Source organism: Netta rufina (assembly GCF_964035555.1).
Source record: "Netta rufina genome assembly, chromosome: 15".
Classification (NCBI taxonomy): domain Eukaryota; kingdom Metazoa; phylum Chordata; class Aves; order Anseriformes; family Anatidae; genus Netta; species Netta rufina.
This window is the reverse complement of record NC_140138.1, coordinates 3834738-3860377: the sequence shown is the minus strand read 5'-3', so window position 1 is coordinate 3860377 and position 25640 is coordinate 3834738. Positions and strand designations below refer to the sequence as shown.

The window sequence follows — 25640 nt, the reverse complement described above, 5'->3', positions numbered from 1 at the left end:
TAAAAAATTGTATCCCACATAAATAGCATATATTTTCCTATATTAATTTTTGACTTTGTCTTAAACACAGGTGTTGCATTCATGAAATCATGAAACTGATACTAACATAAGCTGTTATCTCCTTGCATATTAGACACCCTAATAAATTTAAGAGTTTCTTTTTAAAATAAGTAGCGATAGATAGTGTCATTTTATTTTCTAACCAGACAACTTTCTAAAGCAGAATAACTTATTTTTAAAGGGTTATATTTAGGAGAAAAACAAAAGTAATTTAACTGTGCATGTATGTGAACACATAAACCATACATATGAGTCCCTTGCCACCTCCATTGTCCTTTAAGTCAGCTTAGTGGATGACACTATAGATCAAAAAGTTAGTCAAAGAAAACCGTGGAACAAGAAATCAGAATGTTGTGACTTCACATTCTTCAAGATTGCATCAAATGTTCTTTTTAAATTAAAGCTTATATAAGACTTCGGAAATGTAGGGCTGCTCTAATCTGCAAGCTCAGAGAGGGAATCAGCTAGAATCAGGTCCTAGATAACAAAGCCTATAATTTAAAGTTGGTAAACAGCTAAAGCCTTGAAAGAACAAAGGAAAATCAGAAAATAGGGTTTGTGCTTGTATTGTGCAATATATGTAAGTATGTTTATTTCATATGTGCAGTACCCATTTCATAGCTGAGACATCCGGATATGAAACTGGTCCTATAGAACATTCTAAAATTGTTCCCTTCATTGCCATATACAAATATCTGGACTACCTCTAACGAAGATAGTCTAGGCAACAGTAAGATGCTTTGGTGGAATATCAGCCTCGTCCAAATGTAATTCAAGCAATCTTTTTCAAAAATCATGGTGTCTTCATTAAGTAATAGCTTAAAATTAGCTTATTAAACTACACAAAGTGCTTAAGGAAAAAAAAAAAAAAAAAAAAAAAAAACCACAAACATATGCTTCACTTTTACAAAACAAACCTGATTTTGCCATTATTTTAATTTTAATTTTTCACACAGATTATTTCTCTGAACGGATACTGCCCAATGTGAAGGAACGGTCAAAGAATTGCATGTCTCAAATATCCCTGAAAATTTAGCTCCATGGCTGACTGTCTCTTTTTGCAAACCCCTCTAGGAAAAAAAAAAAAAAAAAAAGACATGCCTTTTGGCTTAACCTAATATACGCTTCATGTGAAACGGCTTCCAACCAGACAGGTATAGCCAACCTACTTGCAAAAGGCTGGTAGTGGTAGGAGATCTGAACATACTAATGCAGATGGAAACACACTGGTTCTTCCTTAACATTGCAATATTAAACAATATCAATATTACCAAGTTCCAATACTATGACAGTATTGCAGTATAAATCTTATGCCTCATTCCGTATTGCTTTGTATTACTTGGTCCATTTCTTTCTGCAATTGAATATCTTATGTCTTAGCCAACACATTTCAGACCTATCCCTGAACTTGGAGTATTGTAAGCCCTGTAATTATTGCATTACAGAATCACAGAATTGTCTAGGTTGGAAGAGACCTCAAGATCAAGTCCAACCTCCGACCTAACACTAACAAGTCCTCCACTAAACCATATCCCTAAGTTCAACATCTAAACATCTTTTAAAGACCTCCAGGGATGGTGACTCCACCACTTCCCTGGGCAGCCTGTTCCAATGTCTAACAACCCTTTCGGTAAATAAGTTCTTCCTAAGATCCAACCTAAACCTCCCCTGGCGCAACTTTAGCCCATTCCCCCTCGTCCTGTCACCAGGCACGTGGGAGAACAGACCAACCCCCACCTTGCTACAGCCTCCTTTGAGGTACCTGTAGAGAGCAATAAGGTCGCCCCTGAGCCTCCTCTTCTCCAGGCTGAACAAGCCCATCTCCCTCAGCTGCTCCTCGTAGGACTTGTTCTCCAGGCCCCTCACCAGCTTCATCGCCCTTCTCTGGACTCTTTCGAGCACCTCGATGTCCTTCTTGTAGCGAGGGGCCCAAAACTGAACACAGTACTCCAGGTGCGGCCTCACCAGAGCCGAGTACAGGGGGACAATCACCTCCCTAGCCCTGCTGGCCACACTGCTTCTTATACAAGCCAGGATGCTGTTAGCCTTCTTGGCCACCTGAGCACACTGCTGGCTCATATTCAGCTGACTATCCACCAATACTCCCAGGTCCTTCTCTGCCTGGCAGCTCTCCAACCATTCCTCTCCCAGCCTGTAGCTCTGCTTGGGGTTGTTGTGCCCCAGGTGCAGGACCCGGCACTTGGCCTTGTTGAACTTCATGCAGTTGACCTCAGCCCATTGGTCCAGCCTATCTGGATCTTCCTACAGAGCCTTCCTACCCTCAAGCAGATCGACACACGCACCTAACTTGGTGTCATCTGCGAACTTACTGAGGGTGCACTCAATGCCCTCATCTAGATCATCGATAAAGATATTAAAAAGGACTGGCCCCAGCACCGAACCCTAGGGAACGCCACAAGTGACTGGCCTCCAACTGGATTTGACTCCATTCACCACAACTCTTTGGGCCCAGCTATCCAGCCAGTTTCTAACCCAACAAAGCGTGCGCCAGTCCAAGCCAAGAGCAGCCAGTTTCTTGAGGAGAATGCTGTGGGAAACAGTGTCAAAAGCCTTACTGAAGTCAAGGTAGACCACATCCACAGCCTTTCCCTCATCCACCAAGCACGTCACTTTGTCATAGAAGGAGATCAGGTTCGTCACGCAGGACCTGCCTTTCATAAACCCAAAAAAAAAAGCATGACTGGGCCTGATCACCTGGCTACAGTGCTGTGTGATGACACTCAAGATAATCCGCTCTATGAGCTTCCCTGGCACTGAGGTCAAAATGACAGGCCTATAGTTCCCCAGGTCTACCCTCCAGCCCTTCTTGTAGATGGGCATCACATTTGCTAGCTGCCAATCGACTGGGACCTCAACATTCTGACAATATGGAAAGGATAAAGCCAAAATTAGCCTCTTTTACCTTCACCTAGCCTGTCTCACCGGAGTGCCAGGGAAGTCTGGGGTGGGAAACTACTGAAGACCACCTGTCTTCTACTGTAATGAAATCGAAGGATAGGGTCTCAGCACATTTTGTGCAGCAAGCATCCTTACATGCGGATATCCGAAGTGACAGCACATGAACTGCAGAATAGCATTGTAGTGAGGAAAGAGAGAGGTCACCTTCACTCCATGACTTGTTATTTAAACACACATGTACTGGAAAGCACACGGCCTTGAGAGAAGCAGCCCAGTTTTCAATCTTTGTAAAAATGTCAACTTGAAAAACTAAACTAAAAACAAAACAAAACAAAACTCTAAGCCTTTAGGTCCAGAGACATCTTTCAGTGGATGATTTCAAGGAAAACAAGTTACTTGATCCAACCTCCTTAATAACCAGATGTTTGCAATCATCAAAAATACATCTTTAGCTGAAACAATTTCCCTGTTCCAAAGCATTTAGTCTCTAAGAGCATTTACATAACAATATGTGACACCTCAAATGCTTAAGGCCACCAACCATGGCAGTATAAATTACAGTCATTTTTCAATACATTGTGCAAGGTGCACCACTTACAGTACTTGGATTGGTTGCATGCTGTGTTGGTTTCTGCAGTGAGACACGGTCAGCATGCACCACAGCCAAACACAGTTTGCAGCCTTTGGAGATTCATGGTAATAGGTAAAAGAGGCTGATCTCCTTACCCGCCATAGGCTGGAATTGGAGGAGGGGGTGCTGCTGCTCGAAACGTATTGTACACTGTGCGACCTCGGCCTCTTAGATGTGCACCTCTATAAGCAGCAGCTGCCGTTGCAGCTGGGTAGGGAAATCCTGGCACTGTGAAGAGGAGGAGAGGAAAATAAAATATTCAGTTCAATCTGGTGTTTGAAAACTACACAAAATACTGGTAATGTAGCAGCATAGTTGTGCTTATATTAAAGCATGGCCCATAACTAGATGAGGGCATTGTTGGATAACTAAATTATTAGTCTTTTACCAAGAGGCCTCATCTTCTAACAAAAAATCTTTTTATGCAACTAGGAGACGGCAAACTGGGAATTTATATAGCAGTATCACAGGTAGCACAAAAAGACACTCATTATTAAAAACAATGCTGTCTGTTGTCACTGATGCTGCTAAAAGGAGACTTTTGAGGCCAAAACCACCCAGCTCAGGCTCAAATTTATAGTACCAGAGAACTTTCCATCACATTATTGGATTTATCTTCAAAGTTTGCCGTGCTTTGAGTGGGTGTGCGATGTTGGACCCAGTGACCTCCAAAAGACCATTTCAATCTAAATTGTTCAGTGATGAGCTTCATTTTTGTTCAGAAAGTTGATTATTATTAGGTTTGAAGTTTGTTTCAACTGAAAAAAAAAGGTAGACCAAGAGCTTTCTCAGAATTTGAGGGTATATCCTGTTCATAATAGTACCTGTTATTTCTTCAAAGGCAAGAGTTACATAGTTTGGAAACTATGTATTTTATGTATCTATATTAATTCAGATCATATTAAGAGCCAATAGAAACAATTTAGACATATAAAGAAGAAATAAACTCATGTTTTATATTGTCATTGCAAGTAAATGTAAACATTAATTACCATTCCATGTGAAACAAAAAAAGTTCATCAGAAACTGAACAGCAATATAGTACTACACAGATTTTTTTTTCTTCAGTAAAATATTTGTAAAAGTTTTCACATTTTAATTAAAAAAAGAAAAAGAAAAAATGAAACTTTCTACTTTACTTTCTCTGCCAGTTTTTTAAACAATGCTTCATTATTCATTTCTCTTCTGGACATACATTGTTGGCCAGTGTTAGAACAGGTATTTTTGGAACTACTTCATCAGTGAGATACAGAAAATTAAATCCTGCTCTGGTGACACTCTGGTTACTTTAGTTGTGCTCCACTGTATTGAATTATGTAAATTAAGTATGTAAACAGATAAATAAAGAATGCTTAGTAATGCCCTAATAAAGGAAAAAGAAATGGAAGAAATTATGTACAAGCTCTTCAAGTCTGAAATTTGACTTCAATCCAAAGTTGTGTTTCATCTGTTTTAGAATTAAATTTTAAAAGTAGCCTTAAATATGAAATAAAATAGAAAATTATCAACTTATAGATATTGCTGGCTGAACACATGAAGGAAAATACTGCAATTACGGTGACTTCATTACAGCCTTACAATTGTTGCTAGGCCCCTCTAACTGAAGAGTCTGGCCAGGAAAACATATCTGAAATGGTAGATATCTTAAATTATAAGCCTGAAGGTTATTCTGTAGCTAGATTTCATAAATGTAGTCTTAGGGACACTCCTGAACTACCAAGAATAAGAGAAATTTCTCTGACCTAAAGGACAATGACAAAAAAAAAAATAAAATAACGAAGTCTAACAACCTTTGAGCAGTTTGGACAACTTCTTCACTTACATGTGCATCTGTATTTTTCTACATACTGATACATACTGATAGAAAAGAGTTTTCTAAGAAAAACAGAAACAGTAATAAAGAATAACAAACCAACTAAAAAAAAAAAAAAAGTCTAAACTAAAGTTATCTAATGTATCTAACAACACAATGGGTTTCCAATCCATAATCTAGGAACCCCCATTCAAAGATCTGCTTCAGCAATTAATTAGTAGATACATCTACGTTTGGCGATATTTAAGGCAAGGAAGTAGTCAACACTCTTTCAGTGAATCACTCAGGGTCCTAGACAATCTTTCTTCTGTAAGATGTACTGTTTGAAAATAATTCACCAATTCCTTCATACAGCTCACACCCTAGACATGTGTATGAATAATGGAAGAAAGGAGTAACTGTAGCTCTAAGAAAATTCCAACTGGAATTGTGCAGAAATTATATGGCAGACACTGACGATATGTCTGCATGAATTCCTAGTGTGTTTTGTTTTGTTTTCCTTTTAATTGTACCATTCAGTATAACTTTAACACAGATGGTTTAAAGTATATATTTTGCAGTAATTGAACATTTATCCTAAATACTCTCTTCGTCATGGTAGCCAAACCTTGGCAAAAATTACAGATCTTTGGCAGTGAACAAAGAAATATCAGTGCAAAAGCAGAGCACCTCAATCAATGAATGAATACGAATGAACAGAAAATATTAAATATATATATATATACTATTTTATTATTATTACATATGCATATATAATGAGAAATAAGTCTCTCTCTTTGCATGTGATTTTTCTTATGAAAGAGGAGAAAAAGCTAGAAGAAATTCAGGAAGAGTCACTTAGCCCCCAGATGTTTATCAAATCCAGAACCTACATGTATAATGGAAGCCAAACCCAGCATTCATGGGAGATGGTAAGATAAGGCAGGGATTTCTGACATTTTTAAAGGATCTCTATATTTTCTGATGTGTTAGAATGCAAAGCCTTAAGTTATTTCATTGTTTTGCTATGCTCACCTTGTGTTGCCTCCTTAAGAAAATCATGAAGCATAAAATATCTATAGTAAAGCAAAACCGTAGGAAATCTTACAGAAGCATTTAGAAGTTAGAATAATGGTTTGGAGTTCTGTAAAGAAGACAAGACATAATGGAAGATAAGCCTGAGAAATATGGAACTAAGAATGACACTGCATAGTCCTGTGAGAAAGCAAGCTCATATATGCACTAGAATTATATCCACTCTCCCAAAAAGTGACGGGTCAGCCATAAAAACAGAGTATGTGAAAACATGCCTTCTAATTGCAGGTAGTATTATTAAAGATTATAATTATTGCCAGAGGTATAATAATTGGCAAGATCATGTCATCCTACATTTGAGTTCAACAAAAAAATTATGCTACTCATCCCAACTGAGAAATCATGTGATTAGGAGTATGCAATAATCACAGAATTTATTTTGCTACCAACTTTTTAATATCCTTACTCCCAAAATAACCAGAAGTAATGCCACTAGAACACAATTGAATGATGGACTTAATAAAAACAATTTTATGAAAAGAGCTCTCCCATCAGGAAGCATTAAGTAATATCAACCAGCCCCAGAAGCAATGAATATACTAGCCAGGAAGGGTAAACATTAAATGACTCAAAGTTTGTAGGTCAACCTTCCTTAGTGCCTCAGTGCCTAACTACTGAAACTAAGTCAGTGAAAATTCTATTATAATGGCACTGAAAATGTGTTCAACTCTCAGCTGGGAAACATCCTACTCCACTTCTTAACAGAAGTACCTTAAATTTATCAATGTAATTTGATGACTAGAATTCTGACGTGTAATAGGGAAAAGGCAAATTTTGCCAACTACATATCATTGGTGATAATAATGATGTTAAATACAAAGACAGAAGTTTCTAAGGACTGCATGAGGGAAAGATACCTTTCATCCCAATCGTATTTGTGTTCATAGATGAAATTTAATTATATCTGAATTTCTCCCCAAAGATATCATATATAAGCATTGCTTTTATTCATTTTTTATTAAATGAACATAACAGGTAGTGGATTTTCTAGACACCACATCTCAATATATGCCTTGGAAAACAAAGACTGTCTGAACACTGACAAAGCTTGAGTTCCAAAAAGGGGGAACACATCCTGATTAAAAAATACTTAGGGGTTATACACTTTAAAGTTTTAAAGCCCTGAGATAAATGGAAGAGCAGCAGATGTAAAAAACAACAGGGGGCAGATTTTGTATCAAAGCCATAAAAATATACAGCCATTTTAATGGGCAATTATTCTTTGAATTTTTGCTGTGGTTTGAATTTGTATGAGCGTGCCATATGCCTCAAGAAAGGTGTGCCATCAAAATGGATGAATGAATCTACCTCTCATCACTCCTAATCTCTGTACAAACTATCAGGTCATCTGCTATCAAGAGTTTTCCAATGTTTAATCTTGAAGAATTTTAATGCTATACTGTGTTGAAATCAGTTTATAGCTAATTTACTGCAGAGTAGTTTAACTGTTAGAAATGCAGGAAGACACACAAATATTACTCCCATAGTTTAGGAGGATCCCTGTTGAGGAAACATTTCAGAAGTGCTGGACAATAAATTACAAACAAAGAGGTATAATAGGTAACATGCTGAGGAAGGCTAAGCAGAATAATCTATATCATATTATCTGATATTTATGAAACAGAAATATCATGAATTTATCCTGATGTATGCTCTGTAGTGAGTTTTCACTTGACTTTAACAGCAATATGTAATATAACCTGTCATTGTTTAAAAGAGTTATAAAAACTGTGCTAAAGACAATGTATGTAGACCTTTACATTTAAATAAAAATTACAGTGCAAGTAAAAGCTCCATTACTACAGCTTTTAAAATAAAAGGATTTTAAAAATGAATATATGTCTTTAAAGTGTGAAAAGCTCTAGCAAACTAAAAAATAAAAAAATAAAAAAAAAAATTCACCTGTCCTTTTTGTGAGATGATTATCCCTGGGATCCAATTGTGAATTAACTGAACTCAAAGGAAATTTGCCATGTATGTCAAATATAGGCACAACTGGTCCCTTCTATTTCTTTAATTCAAAATAGAAACAATATATTTATTTTTAAAACAAAAATAGTGGAACAATGATTTCCTTACCATTGTACAGAAACACATGTCAATATTAAATACTGTTGTTTAGGAAAGAATAAATCTGGATTTTCGACAAACAATTTCTTATAGGATGTTCTCATTTGAAATGCATTGAAATGGAAAACAAAAATCTCTAATTAATGTACAAGTCTAATCACCATTCTCCACATGGAAGAGTAATTTTTCACTGTTCATTTGCTCAGTGTAATCTCAAAACTGACATAACAGAAAAGCAATGGCCTATAAATCTGCTCTCATTTGTTTCTTTAATATTCATATTCCATTGAACTACAGCTGCTTGTTGCTGCAGTCTATTACAACATGCAAAACTGTCGATAAAAATATTATGAAAGGCAAGATGTGTTTCTTCATGGCTCTGTGTGCCATTTATTTTGAAAAAAAATAACAATAAATGACTCATGGATTGTCCCTTATTTTGCTGCACGCTGGGCGATTAGTGATTACCTTGCTGTAAATTGACATGGCACAAGGAAATTGACACAGCTCTGATTAATTAACTTTTTATGTGAGAAAGTTACTTACAAAACACTGCACACTGTAATTGAATCCCTTCACACAACACTACTGCATTAAGTTTCCAAACAAATCCAAATTAGTCCAAAATTTCACATAAATTTTGTGACTTTTTTTTTTTTGTAGTTAAGTGTGCCCTGAAATATTATGTCAATCTTTCTAGAGAGAGCAGGCATTGGCAGCTGGTTTAAGGCACTGTTTTCAGGTTTTTACCTACTGAATCCTCAGATATTTGAAAAAACAAGATTTGAATTTTTTTTCCACACCACATAATCAACATAATCAAATTAACTCAAAAAATATGCATAGCATATTTTAGCAAAAAAGCAACTGCCTATTTAACGTGCTTATTCCTATGCTAAATTGTATAAGGATAGTTGGCTGTTCCAACAAAACTTGCTGTTTAATTATCTTTGCCACAAATATGCTTTCAGATCCAATTGGTTTATTATACCAAAAATTACTTGCACAAACTAAACACACATCTAGATTTCTTTATAATTCTTTTAAGTATAAATGGTATTAAAATTTCCCTCCTCTCCCCCCATCTTCTCTAGTGTACAAATAAACAAACTGCCATTGGATTCTACATATATTGACACCACTGTATGTCAGGAATTTATAACCCTTAGAAAAATATCGTGATGCCAAAACATGGACACTGTCTTATCTTTTTGTCTAAACTTTTTTTTTTTTTTTTTTTTTTTTTTGCAGTGAGGATGACTGAGCACTGGAACTGGTTGCCCACAGAGGTTGTGGAATCTCAATCCTTGGAGATGTCCAAAAGCCACCATGTGAGCACGGGCCTTGTCCCCCTGCTCTGGTGGCCCTGTGGGAGCAGGGAGAGGAGCAGATGGACACAGAGGGGCCTCCATACTCAGCCATGCTGTAATTTGGCCGTTCGGTAATTCTATGCTTGTTAGAAACATTTCATTCTTTTACTACCCTGTATGTTTGGCCACCTGAGTCCCTCAGACATCAATGGATTTATCCTAACAAGCAGAAGAAAATGGGGGATATGGAGGAATAAAAAAATGAACAGATAATTGAGATTTTTTTATTAAGCTACATGATTACACTGACCTACAACTCTGAACAACTGCTGGTCAAATTACTTATGATGTGTTTAATAACTAAACAAGGGCATTGCATAGTTGATGTTACAAAGAATAGTTGACTTTTCACAAAAGAAACTGGTAACAAACAAGAAAATGCTCAGTAGGTAAAAACAAAAACAAAGCAACTAGACCACAAAGGAAAAGATACAGAAGCCACATTTGATCCAAAGTTGAAGAATAATCTTCAAATGTAGATGTTCAAACTGATGAATAATTTCTCTTGTCTTCTTGGTTACTGACATCTAGAAGTTTCAAGCAAATGGAAAATTTCCCCTGTGTTTTCACAAACAGGATTTCTGAGACAAAGTAAAAAGGACATGGCTGTACAAAACTAGATAAAAAATAGCATTACTATAGAGATGAAAAAAATCAGTTGTTTGTTTATTAAAGTGAATTACATGGTGACAAGTTCTGTCTAGATGACACAAGGATTCATTAATAGTGAGGAGATTTGTAAGTTACAGAACTCTGTTATTCCATTAGCATGTTAAAAAAGGGGGAAAAGAAAAGTTTTAATATAGCCTATGATGATTTTCAGAAGGAACTAAATTTAAAATACCATCCAATAAAGTGACATTTTTGATGTTCTATATGTCAGAACTCATATGAGTTTTTGACTGTCCTGTAAATGCATGATTGCTCAGTAGCTTATATATCCAAGCCACTAAAGCTCAATGGAATTAAGCTATAACAAAGAACATTGTCAGAAAATTGCTGTGTTGGGAAAATTTTAAGCAGGAAGTGACAGAAGGAAAAAGTAGATGGCTAACCTAACCCAAGCCACAGTGGAGTAATTGTCACAAAAAAAAATAAATAAATAAAAATTAAAAAAAAAAATTGCAAAGAACCATATAGGCATTAAAAATATGAATACATCATAAATACTGATTATGTATGAAATTCAGCTTGAGGAAGAATTTGGAAGATTGAAACTAGATGATGTTCCTTCCAAGGTCCCTTCTTACCCTAGCCATTCTATGATTCTAAGAATTCTGTTATATACATGTTTTTAAGAGCCATAACAACTGTTATTAAACTGACAATATAAGGAAGACTGACACTAAAGTCTTTTTTGGAACTAGATGTGACAGAGAAACTTGAAAACCACAAAATTAACAACTGTCCAAGTGACTAACAGAATGACTTGATAAACATAGTCAACTGTGTTTCCCTAGCTACTGAAAATGAAAGGCATCTTTCTAGATCCTTTCTAGATGCAAAGTCAAACAAACAAGAAATCTGCATATAGGACTCAACACAATGGATATTATGTACAATAACATCATAGATCATGTTCAAAAAAAAGGAAAAAAAGTAATTGTCACTGCTTCACTGCATTTTGAGAGGACTAAGTCCTGACAGGTAACCATGAGTACTGCCAAAAGCCAGGCACCATATCTCCATTAACAGGATAACACAATGTCATGTGAGAGTCACAGCTGTCTTTGGTCAAACATGATCTGGATTATTTGAAGCAAAGGACAAAGATACAATCCACGATTAACTATAAAAAGATGTTATAAGCACCCTCCTAGTCATCTTCCCCTACCCAATTGTAGGATGGTGTATAAATTAAAAAAAAACGCCAGTGGCATGCAATTCAGTATACACCTCTCTTTATAATACTCTTCATTGTACCACTTCAGACACACTGCATCATCACGACACAGATTAACACTAGAATAAGTAAAAGCAGCAAAGCACTGAAAAAAATAAAATAAAATGAAGGAATTAAATTAAATCCATATTTACAGATGTTGCAGAACAACAATACATCTTACTGATGAATTATTAGTCACCATTTAAAATACTTATAGAGGGTAAAGGGACAGTTATCCTGAAAACAGTTGCAGAAGGGCAATATACCATGATGGAGAATGCAGAAAATGCTATAAACAAGAATTTCAGACATAGCTACCAAAAACAAACAAACAAACAAAAAACAATCAAGAAGATATTAGGTTCACAGCAGAAAAGAAAGCCAATCTGAAACATGGCTGTAATATAACACCAATAAAAACACTTTCAAGAACACATTGACTGCCACATTTATTACTTTGCTGACTGGAAGGAACATACACCTGTAAAACAGGCACAGGAAGCAAACTAGATACCAATGCCCACTGAAGTGGTTTTCCTGGCTAATAAAGTAAGCTGTTTTTAAAAGAGGCAAGCAGCAGCCACACAACTACACAGACAAAGAAGGTCAAGATGGGTAGATACAAGCAGATTTTTATCAGGAAGCAGAAGGGTACTCATAGTTTTCATGGAGGTTCAGAAAAAATTATTTTTCACTTCAGCCTAGAGATCTGCATAAGTTTCACCTTACCTATTGGCAGTGGTTAATAGATGTCCGTTAATAAGTATTGTGACATATCTTACCAGAAAGGGGAATGAAGCACTTAAAGCAGTCATGGGAAACTCTTGAGAAGTATAATTTTGTTTTAGAAACACAACCGTATCTGACTAACTGATGACGTATTGGTGATACTGTTCAAAGAATTAAGCATAACCACAATCCTTCTGTACTGTCTTTTAACAATTCTTTTACGATTCTCAGAAAATGAGGAAACTATTACCATGTACATCGAAAGTTTATATAACTAACCTTTCCTCCTACTGGCAACTGCGCACGTGCACAATACCCATTTTGATTTGTTTTCTGGATAAAAGGGCCTAATAGAATCTCTCCTGATCTACTACAAAGTTCATTATAACTCTTTATAGTAAATTATTTTTTTGTAATTACCTGTTTTCATATTTTAAAATATATTTATTATACACAGCTACACTTCTTGCAACGTTTAACAGGAAACTGAGTATAGATGTGAACTTTTATTAGCAGTACAGAGAAGATACCTCTCTAACTTTGCACAGTACCTATTTGGCATGTGAATGGTACATGTTTAAAGTGTTAATGAATTCCACAGTTAAAGCAAGTCAACAAGACTTCTTTGTTTTCTTTATTTTTAGTTCCTTCTTGCACATTTCAGTGATGTGCTTCACAGACTTTTGCATGAATATTTTTCAGTAAATACTAACCAATTTTTCAACTGATGGCTTACATTCAATTTATTTTATTTTATTATTTTTTTTTAACAGGTTACTCTCAAATTCACGCAGCTTACATACATGTAAATGAAACTCCTTTCAAAAGAAAGGAATTGTTTTCCTATAGCAAAGCTAGAAGTATCTGGATAAATAGCCCTCAAGCTACTAAAACATTTAATTTTGAAATATAAAAGGCCTTATAGAAACAACCCAAATTGTGTTATATTGATGATGTTAAAAGTAAATAAAATCATTAAGACTTTACAATCTGATTAGAAAACTTTACAAGTGACATAAGTAGATCACTGCAGCCTATCTCCACTACAGCACAAATGTTGAGTTTCACAATCATAAGGGTCCTTTTTGCTAAACAGAAACTGCTTGAAAAAGGTTTGCAAAATCAAAGTGCCATAGAAAACTGTCTAATAATATGACATAATTTACTTGATTTTTAAATCAAGTGAATATATTTTGGAATAACTCCATTCCAAATCAGCATTTTAAAAATTGTAAATCTAATCTGAGAAGATAAACAGGACTTTCAGAACAAAGAAACAACAACCTTGTTCTCATTACAGAGAATGAATATCATATATGCCAACTAAGGTCAACTGAAACTCAAATGTAGTGTTCAAAAGCATTTTGGTATTTTTATCTTTTTTTTGTTGTTGTTGTTGTTGTTTTTTTCCCTGAAATTGTTTATATGTGCAACCTGTTGATTTCTAGTAGAAGACTGTAACTCTTATATTCAATAAAAATTTCTTAGTATAGCTGCTCCTCCAACCCTGCCTGAGTATGTCATTCCTTCACCATTTTCCCTTAAAGTCCCTTCTCAAAAATAACTTTTTAAAAAATGCCTTTCCCACCTTAGCCCTCTCCTCATGTAAGTGTTGTAATTTCATGACTGGAAATCTTTATTCCCTTAAAATAAATCAGTAAATAACAAAAACAAAAACAAACAAACAAAAAAAAAAAATCCAAGAAAAAAAAATCACTGAATCAGTTAAGTATGCTAAGCATGTATGCTCAAAATGTCTGAATTCAGAGTCATTTATTCTTTCCCCAGGTCCTCTGTTTTAGCTGGCTACCTAGGTCATCAGATTTTGATAACAGAAACCATTGTTTCCATGCTTGTCTCTTAAGAAAATTTTTGGCATTAAAAAAGCTACTAGTAATTTTAACATGTCTCCTTTGCTTTAAGTTCTTGAAGTTTGCCTTAAGGGGGAGGGACAAGAAAAGCCCCTGTAAAAAGTAAATTTCACTTTCTTAAGATATCTTCTTATTATTGATATCTCATTTGTTAAAATTTTCATACAAACTCACTAAGCAGTATTTTGAGGACCATGAGGACCAGGAAGGGTACTTTTAACATTATTCCCGGGCTACTACTAGGAGATTCTTTCTCTTCAATTAAAAAAAAAAATAAATCTATTATTAATTCAGGAAGCACTTTGTTGGCTTATTCACATAACTCATTTGCAAAGGTACTCAACTTTTTTTTTTTTTTTTTTTTTTTACAATAGGCAATTAAAAGTAGACAAAACCAGAAAAATATGTAAATACAATCTACTGATATATATATATATATTAATTATAATGAACTGACCTGCCATTCCATTTTAAACTAAGAGAAAACAGAGCAATTAAAAATTCAGTTTGCAAAAATCTTTTTACATTTAATTTGCAAATAATACAACATCGGCAAGTTATATCATATGATTGCCAAATCAATTCAACTAAGACAAACTTACTAAACAATTGCTCCTCTATCAACAATAAAATCTCAACAAATAAATTAATAGAAACCATAACAATGATATCACAACAATTTAATAACTGATGTCATTACCATAAAGTACATGCCCATTTAGATAAAATATGGTCTCTTATGTCTTACATGCAAAACCCAGAAATGGATGTACCAACTGCCAGGAGCACCTAAGGTTTGTTTGCTTGGAGTCTCAAGATAATATCATAACAGGGTCATCATTACAATTCTATGTTCACGTAATTAGATGTGAACAGATTAAACCTGAAAAAATCAACTGAATGGAATATTTCCACTAATGATTCTGCTCAAAAGTGCATTTTAAATGACCTTTTGAAAATTTATGTTTTCCTCATGTAATCTTTTGGTACAGGAAATATCCCAGAATGTAATATAAATGTCAGTCTATTGGTAATTCCTCAGTAAAATAAAACCTGGAATGCTTTTAGTGAAATAGAAAAAAAAAAAATGAAAATAGTTTAACAGAGCATTTTTTTTTTTTAACTAATTCACAAATATTTCATAAGCCAAGTAACTTACTTTTAAGTGAAGATATTCAAAAGAAATATTGAATAGACTAGTTTACTTAATTGTCATTTCTACAGAACAATGAATCCTCAAATAATCTAAATCCTTCTGTTGGATATGGTGTTCATACTTGGTATTTATGATTTTCCTCATCTATTCCATGCATATCAACAAAGTCCTGAACTATCCACTGGAACCATCCTTCACCTATGAAACAAAATACTCACAGGAAAAAAAAAAAGAAAAAAGTTTATATATCTTTTTAAAAGCAAATGAATTTATCATATATGCGTTGATAAGTCTTTTAAATACAGAACATATATTTATAAAAGCAAAATTCCCATAATTTAATGTAATTTATCCTTTAAGATTCTGCTCTAGATTTTCATTCTCTACTGGCATCTAATGAATAAGTCTGAATCGGGAGGATTATTAGGATAATTTTGGAACATTTAGGAATTTTTCTCATTTGCTTTAAAAGAACTTAAACATTAAAAATATTTCTTGTCAAAAATATTAGAGGAGCCAAGGTTTCTAGGGAATTTTCTGAAAGAACTGCCTTCCCACCTTTCAAAAACATCTCATCTTTGCCTTGTTGTTTTCTAGTTGCTCATAAGCTAAAATCCCAGGGCAACATAGTTTATTGTTTTAATATCTGTCTGACGCAAAGAAAAAGTATTCTCTGGTGAGTGCTTATCTGTCATATGTATTTCTGTGAAAGGAATATCAAGACAAATAAGATGTTCTAGGGCATATCATGGGATTATGAATTTAGCACTGACTGAATTTTGTTTAAAAATAATTGAAAAGATAAATACAAAAAAAAATATCTGCACTGATATTTTGAGGATGGAAATCTGAAGAGCGTTCAATTTAAAATATTTTAATTATAAAAATGCTAGAAAATATTTTAGTATGGCTAGAGAATAAATACCCAAATTCATAAATGGAACAAGCAAAATAAGAGGAAAAATATTTTTAACTGAAACAGTTAAAACAGAATTCTAATGATACAAAGGACGTTGAACTTACTTTGTATTAATTAAACTCAATGTAATGCCATTCATACAGAAGTGAATAACCAGTGATCTGGAAATTCATTTAGACCATTAGGTTAATTACAGAAACTGATGGAACTTTCATCAGACAATTACAATTAAAGAAAGAGAACAATGTGGGACAGATTTATAAGCATTTGTACCTCCTCCTTCCTGTATTGCTGTATTCTACTACAAATTCTCATAAAATTGTAATAAATACATGAACTAAAAAATAGGTCAGCAACTTCATTTGCCCTTGAGTGTGATAAAATAGAATAAATGAATATCTGTGTTTTCATTTTTTTTTCTTTTCTTTTTTTTTTTATTTTTTTTAATTCTGTCATTATATCATAATATGAAAAAAATATTTTTAATTAAATTAAAAAAAAAGAAAATTTATAGAAAAGAGCATGTATATTTTGGTGCCTATAAGCATGAAAAAACTGTAATATTTAGAAAATGTAACCTAAGACTGACTTCAGTTTAAATTGTATTCTTATTGAATTTGAGGCAGAAATCTCTTTTATGGGCATGCAAAACATTTGGGAAATACAGGCACTCATCTGTGAATCATAAAGGCATACAGCAATTTATTATTTTACCATATGTCAGCTGTTCAGTGCAGTGAACGGTCCTGGAATAAATACTCAGAAAAATATACTAGCAGAATTGTAGAATCATAGAATCCATATTGTATTCTATATGATTCCATGATTCTATGAATGGTCCTATAATACATGTAATACATGCTCAGAAAAAAATACTAGTAGTTACTGTAGTAACTACTGACTCAGGTGTCTTTATTTTTACTTGGACCTAAAATAAAGCCTAAAGGTTACAAAGATCAACATTTTGATTTAGAGAGTGAAAAAAATTTAGCTTTCATTGAACTTTCATTAGCATTTGTAATTCTCTCTGTCATTGCTTTCCATGGAATCTGAGTATGCACAACTGTAAACTTTTGAAAAATCTGATGCACAGTTGTTGGCTGGCTTCTTTTACCAGCTAGTGCTTAGTGAGCTGGAGGACGTTGATCAACTACAAAGTTTTCTACTAGCAGATGCATCTCCTTCTCATTAAAGGGTATTATCCAGCAAACAGAGACAGACTATTCAGAGGGGCACCCAGATGGAAGACAAGAGACAACCACCATAACTTGAAAGAAGAGAAAATACCACTGGATACTAGTCAAAAGTTTTTCACTGCTAGGACACTCAAGCATTGAAACAGATGACCCAGAAAGGTTGTGCAGTCACCATCATTAGAGGTGCCCTGAGCAACCTGGTCCTTCCAACCTGAATAATTCTATAATACTGCGAATTCATGTCTTCCTTGTTTCCCATTTTAGTTTTGAGCACTAATTAACTAATGAGGAAAAAAGACACTTAAGAGTTTCTAAAAGTCCTTGCATAAAATCAGATTAGTATTTATGCCTTTTCTCTCTCTCTCTCTTTTTTTTTTTTTTTAATCACACTTAACCAGCTATACTATTGTCTTTTACTGAGCAGCAATACAGTCAAGAAGTTAAATGAGAAATAAATCTAGACAAATATAGAAAACAAATATTTTACCACTATGTTTCCATCATTCATTCTGTATAGAATATAACTCAGGAACAAAACACATACAAACAAGTTAAAGATAATAACATTGCTAAAAATGAGGACTATCCTCTTCCAAATATTTGAAAATTCCACAATGCCATAGCATTTAATGAAATCCAAACTTTTCAGCTTTGAAAATCTCAGCTTCCATCCAAATGATTATGAATTTAAAACCTGTTAATACTTCCATTGTAAGTTGTTCTGAAATATTATACAGTTACCAATAACAGAATAAACGATTAAAAAATTATTCAAAGATGAAGGCTACGATTCTGTTGTCTACATGGAATAGTAATAGCAAAAATATTAATCTCTTAGATGTTAATATTGATTTATCAGTTTATTCATTTCGATATTAAAAATGTTCATCAAAAATAACATTGTCCAAAAGAACATCATTAAAATACCAGAAGAAAGAAAATGAGACAAAGTTCAAGGTTAATTCCCATCCAATTCCTATAGAAAATGAGCTATTTTACATCTTTACTGAAAAATTCTTAATAAGGAGAAATTAATAAAATAATTACAATCATTAGTAATTGTAATAATTTCATTAGTAAGAGTTGTGAACCTGTGGGGACAACTACATTTTGGCAATATGAAATGCTATACATAAAAACAGAAATCATGACTTGCTGACACACAAATTCAACAAAGTGCAGTAACTTCTACTGCAAGGACTACTGGCAATCTCTATTATGAAACCGTATATTACACATTGCCCAGTGGGATGCTGATAGGCAAAGTCTGTTTACTTGTATGTTTGGCATAATTGAAAATAAACAGGTATTTGTTAGGATCTCATTATTCAAGGAGCATGACTGTAAATAGATTTTCCAAAGGGATTGACCCATGAGAAATAATATAAACAGTGAAGTATAGAGCTTAGCTAGCTATTACAATGGCTATGTAGAGATTTAATAAAATTGGATATATTGTAAGATGTAAACAGCCCCAGAAATAAATTTGCTAGGCTATAACACAGGGAGATAATGGCAACAAGATGAACTTAAGAAAGGCTTTATTTGGAGTACATTACAGAAAATAAAAAACAAACACTGCCCCTCTCCTGCCAAAGAAGTTCCTTAACAGTGAAATGAATGAAATGTTTGTATAGTTTTCTAAAAATAGAATCTCAGATGCATGAGATATTTCAGTCAAAAAGGTGCACTGAAAGGTGCACTAAAAATGTTCTGTACGGATGAATCCCCTATTGAATTATACAGTATTTCATAGTAACAAAGTAAGTAGTGTAGGGATCTCTGTAACTACAATGACAAAAAAAATAATGTTTGGGAAAGGTGACAGTACAAACTATTCCTGCAGTATTTGGAAGCAAATGCAGATTTAATTGATAACTTCAGTTCCAATTTAAAACACTTAATGTATTTTCTTTTTTAATATGTATTTGTAGACTCCTGATTTGAAAGTAGATCCTGTATCTATAGTTTAAAAGCAGCAGTTCTATGGATGACATTGTTCCTAGCCTTTGACATAAGAGTTATATCACTGTAGAGATGATCACTTTTGAACTCCTTTTCCTCATTTCTGGTTTTAATTAGTCAAAGAAATTAATTATTTTAGAAGTCTTTAGTACCTTGAAAGAGAAGAATTTGCATTCTACAGTGAATACAATCTTCCTAAAGAGCACATACCATAATGTTGTTAAATCAGACAATTTATAATATTTTATTTACAGAGAACTGCCAGGAACTCATAGCAAATACTGCTGTTCATTTTAATTCATCAAGAAAAAAATATCTATGCTGCAACAAGGAGAAGACATTCTAGTTGATTTGTAATCAGCAATTTTTGTTTCAATGGATCATTTCAACAGGCACTACATGAAAAAAAAAAAAAAAACAGTGATTTTCTCATCTTTGGCTACTTGCAGTGTTGTACCTATTAATAAACATAATTATTACTATTTCATTTGCCTCTTCATCTGACTACATTTCTGAATGGGCATCAGTGGCACCATCAGTACAATATGAAACATTTTCAGCAATTAGTTCCACTTCTGCTTCAGAATTTTAGAGGAGACCAAGGTTTTGTACAGGAAAGCAGCTGATGGCCACAATCATTAGTAATTGTAATAATTACAATAATTTCATTACTTCTCAATAGTTTCAGATTCTCTTTGCTGTTTTTATTAGTGCACCTTCTTATAATTCAAAATATTCATTTTGCACAAATTTTTCTTTTTCTTTTTTGAAAATAAAGAAATAAAACACAACCTATTCACATCTATTTACTTCCTTGACCCAAACAAGTGGTAGCATGTTATGAGACTTCTTGTTTATTAAATCAAAGTTGTGACCAGGAAGGAAAAAGAAACACAACTTCATCTTCTACAGAAAACACAGAGTATACAACAGTACTGGAAAAATAAATCAAAACAGTTTTACTGTAGACCTTTTGACCAGTGCAGTGTAGAACAGGCCTTTTATTATTTTAAATAAAATACAGTTTGCGAATAAAGATGCAAGTAAAATGAATTACCTGAATTATCTGTTAACATTACTTACCACATTTACCTTAACAAAAGCTATTGCAAAAATTGACAATTTTATGGGGCTTTATTCACATTAATGTGCTTTTTTTTTCACAAAACAGAAAAAAAAATAGCCATAACACTAGCTTACTTGTGGATGTGTATACTAGTGAACTGGGGGCACTGTACACGGGAGATCCCTCCTGGTTTGCCTGGCACAGCAGCACCCTGCCTACAAGAAAGAGAGAGAGAGTGGTATCTGGTTTTGGAACACTTCAACTAAACCTCAGTTTTTATCTTAAAACAGAAATAAAGCCATAACTGAAGCAGTGCAGTGAAGGGGCCCTTTATGTCCTTTGACTTCAAAACAAAAAGAGCCCCCAGTAAACACATATAATTGTACATTGAAAAAAGCAAAACACAGACATCCCCCCAAATCCAAATACTCTTTTTATCACATGGGCAAGCTGGTGTAAACTCTGAGCATCTACAGCATGCACCAGTCCCTCACCCCGCTGCAGGTGCTCTCTCCCTCTCTGCCCTGCATCTCTGGAGCAGAAGCTGCCTAATTAGCTAATGAGCTTGTGCAAAGCTCCTACTCCCATCACCCAGCCACTATATTCTCATCTCTCTAACTTCAGCTGAAATGAGAGACTACTTAAGCAAACACAGCAGAGAAATCAGAACACAAAGCTTACATATACAGATATTAGGTCAAGTACGATCTGAGTTACATTGCTTAAATTAACACTGATGTGAGAGAAATCACACCATTATTAGTACATGTGGAGATTTGAGTATTTTTTGCTTGAATGAGAAATGCATAAGCATATATTATGTTCCACTATATGAGGATTAAAAAACAAACAAAATAAATTAAACCATCAACCCCCCCCCCAAATAAAAGTAAAAATAATTTTAAACAGTGCTTAACATTTTTCATTTTTAAGAAATCACTGAAGTTTAGGATTGTTTCCTGTTGTTTTTTTTTGTTTGTTTGTTTTTGTTTTTATTTAATAAATGTAAATCCAATGCCTTACTGCTTCATCCTCTTTCTTTGTAGTTATATTTTAACATTCTTAGATGAATACAGATTTTACATTGAACAGACGGAGAAACAGCTATACTTTTACACTAGGGAAAAACCTTCTCCACTTTAGGAATGCAGTCCACCAGGAAGAGCAGGCTGTGACACGTATGTTTTTGCAAATATACGTGTATATACAATTGTATACACACATACAACATATATATACACTGACATACTTCAAGTTGTCAGAATTTATGAATCACAGACTTTGAAATATATTTACCTGAAAATTTGTGAGACATTAACAGAAGACATGTATTGCCTTATAAGCAAAGTAACTCAACAGAACCAAATCAAACAAAAATTTGGAAGGATGTTATGTTAATTATGTTAATGGAAGGATTGTAATGTTAATTACAAATGGTAGGTATGATTTCCATACAAAATTTGCCTATCTAACGAGAGCAATCCTCAATTTACATGTAGTTAACACACCTGAGTTATTTCAAAAAAAAAAAAAAAGTTTTGTTTTGTTTTGTTTTAAGAAAATCTCTATCATTAACCATTTCTTTAATTATCAGCTGTCAGTTGAGGTGGAAATATAGCAAATACTGAAAGAAAATAACTATTGTAATTTATACAATTTATACAATTTTGCTAAGAGCTGGAAATCTCATGAAATATTGTGCTTCCAAACTTCTCAGTCCATCGCATATCCTTCATTAATGGGCTTTGGCAATGCTTGATTTTATTTTCAGCCATCCGCTATTAATCAAAAAGGTAAAACAAGTTTTTAGTTTGTTTCTTGTTGGGTGGGGGTTGTTTTTCTTTTGATTGGTTGTTTTTTAACTTAAGACAGATCTGTCTATATTTCTGGAAGCTCTTAAATAAAGGAAATTCAGATACCAATGGCAAGCATCATTTTCAGGATAGTAGATAAACAATAGGATCCATCAACAAACTTGACAGTAGGAATATGTACATTGGAATGTGGATGTCTTTAAAACCATATAGATGCTTCAAAATTTGTGCAACTACAGAAACCTGAAAATGTAAGATGATGGTATAAATGAGTTCATCCAGCTGAGTGAAATAAGAAAAGGAATTATTAAAAACAGTACTTTTAACAGGTTTTATGAATAAATTATGTATAACTTCATGTATACTTGGTAAATACATAAAACTAAAGGTTTTCAAAAATTGAAGATTATAGTTAATCAACATAAATACTAGATATTTTTCCATGGTATGCTGCTAGAGATTTTATTAATTTTTGCAGTTAAAATCCTTATTACAGTTTTTCTGATTTCATCTCACACAAGTTTTGTTACTCTAGTCTTCTTATTTCTAATGAAAGTACTTCAAAAGGGATGCTCTTTGAATCCATATGATTACAGTGATTCAGTTTGATTCAGTGATTCCATATGATTCAGTTCGTTGCATAGAGCTTTCTAATGGCATTTTGACATTCTGCCTTTGAATTTGTACATAAAATTAACATCTAAATCACTATTATTAGATATTTGGGGAAAATATGGAACTTTCTAATTTTTGTAAGAAAAGGTCTCTTCTGAAACTCATTTTGTTATTAAAAATATTTAAATTGTAATTAGTAGAACTGGGTAAAGATTGAACTATTTTCAGTGAACGCTTCTGTAAAATGCTCAGAATATTAAAACAATCTTTAAATTCCCTAATGGAAAAAATATATATATATTATTTTCCACCTGGAATGCTAAACTGTACCATGATAGAATAAAGATTTTTTTTAAGACGTTTTTAATATAAAGTGATTAATATTTCTCTTCAAACTGTAATTTAATAATATCATGAATCTGAGGAGCTTCAAAAAATTACAGTCATGCAAGAGTTCATACTTTATTCTACCATCCCTTCTGTACCAGCATGCTTAAGGCTGATATTTTCTCATTAAGAACAATCTGCAATCTGCATGCTTTTTTTTTTTTTTTTTTCCCTCTAATATGAGCATTTACATATTTGGTCACAGAAGACATGTGACTAGTGATACAGGATTTTGGAGATTATCAACTGAAAGCCTCTCCCAACTCCTTCTGTCAAAAGGATCAGAAAAAATTAGCATACATATTTGAAGAGTGGATTCACTACAGGCACACCAGGTGCCTCCTAGGAGAGCTTCAGACAGACCAGTGGCAGAAGGAAGCTGAGGCAGCCGTGCTGCTAGGTGTAACGGGAGCAGCACAGTCTGCAGGGGCTGAGCAAGGCCGTGGGTTATCCTGCATGCAGCTGGCACCTGTGCTGCAGCAGGGCATGTTGTCAGTAGACAATAAGCCTGCAAAGAACCCACTGGTTCGCCACTCATCCATGGCTTAAGGGCTGGCAGGATGCACAAAACCATATTTTTCAAGCTCAAAAAATATTCCCACTCATACTTCTTTTCCTGCAATGTTTTCTCCTACAGCCTAAGATTAAAAATATAATGTTTCATTATTTTTTGTTGTTGTTGTTGCTGAAGCACTATTATTTTTAAGTAAATAATTACTCAAAAGTGTCTAAGAGAGTAAGGAAAATGATGTGAAATTTAATATTTCTAAGATGTTAAAATTCAGCCCCCAATCATCCAATATGTTTGACTAAAAGTATTTTTCTATTTTTTTCTACTTTCGAAAATATGCCTTCTTGTACGTAGTTCGCATTTACATGGCTTACATAAATTAATTTGTAAAGCATAACCATAAATGCCAATGTATTAGTGATGACCCACGAGTTACTCACTGGTTCATACAAAAATATGAAAAAGTTCATTGTATATCTTAAATACTTAGAGGTGGCTACATTAACAATGGAAGGACTTTCTAGTAAATTATAAATGATTTTCTATCACTTCTGTCAAAAATAACTTTTGTATCTAACTGGAACCATTGGGTAGCCAGAACTACAGACAGCTTTAAAATAAAGATCTGGAATAAGTTTAAAAGAATTTGCACAACTAGTTGAGTCTCTTTGGCATCCTTTGAGGAAGTATAAATTGAAAAAAGATTTTCAGAAGAAAAGATTGAAACCATTATTTAAAATTATGCTGCTGAAGCAAAATTAATAGTGGTAGAGCCTTGGGACTAGCTGTCTTTTGTCACAGAAAGTAGATAGAACTTTCAGAAACCTTCACTAACAGAACTGTACAAAGTTGATATACCATTATATACCATTATTAAGAACCCCAGTTTACAATGAAGCACCTGCCAGCATAGTTGTCTTCAGAACCTTTGCTCCCATGCAAAAAGTTTCCTGTTTACAGTACTTTTATTTATTATCCAAGATCTTTGGGGATTTACAAAAGTGAAGAGAATGGAGGTTGCACTTCATTACACTCCAGGGCAACAAATTATAACAACCTTAGTGTAAGCACATAAGCATTTTTGGTGACAGAAAAAAGCCAATATCCAGGGCTGGTCCCCATTGGGTATTAGTGCACAGGTGGATATAGAAACAAAGGAGGTTACTATATACAAGGAGATTTTGTGGAGATTAAATCACTCTAATCCATTCTGCACTCAGCTTGCCAGGTAAAGAAGCTCTTCTTTATAATATTTATTCTACTATGTTACCAATAGGAGGTTTTTACTGCTTTTAGCAACCAAGTACCAGGTCATACATTCTACAGTATTACTTACAGGTAAAATGAAATAAATAAAATAAAATAAAATAAAATAAAATAAAATAAAATAAAATAAAATAAAATAAAATAAAATAAAATAAAATAAAATAAAATAAAATAAAATAAAATAAAATAAAATCAGGAAAGTAAATAAAAGCTAAGAAGAATATTTGCATCAGCAATTGTTATTTTATTTTCCTCTTTCTTCCAATACAGCTGGATGGTATATAGACCAATTTTCTTTCTGTTAGTTCTCTTTCATTTTTATC

The 25640-nt window shown here is 33.7% G+C and overlaps 1 protein-coding gene across 16 annotated transcripts in view; it reads right to left on the bottom strand.

The window, feature by feature from the left end:
• Positions 1 to 25640, bottom strand: part of RBFOX1 (RNA binding fox-1 homolog 1) — a 333405-nt gene that overhangs the window by 50667 nt on the left and 257098 nt on the right. For 13 of the 16 annotated variants that reach the window (XM_084295947.1, XM_084295938.1, XM_084295935.1 and 10 more), the window contains 2 exons: positions 20859 to 20939; positions 3706 to 3838 (listed from right to left, as the gene is read on the bottom strand). In XM_084295947.1, the coding sequence (XP_084152073.1) occupies positions 3706 to 3838; positions 20859 to 20939 (214 nt within the window). The remainder of the gene's footprint in view (positions 1 to 3705; positions 3839 to 20858; positions 20940 to 25640) is intronic. The other 3 variants (XM_084295950.1, XM_084295942.1, XM_084295939.1) reach the window with 1 other exon arrangement.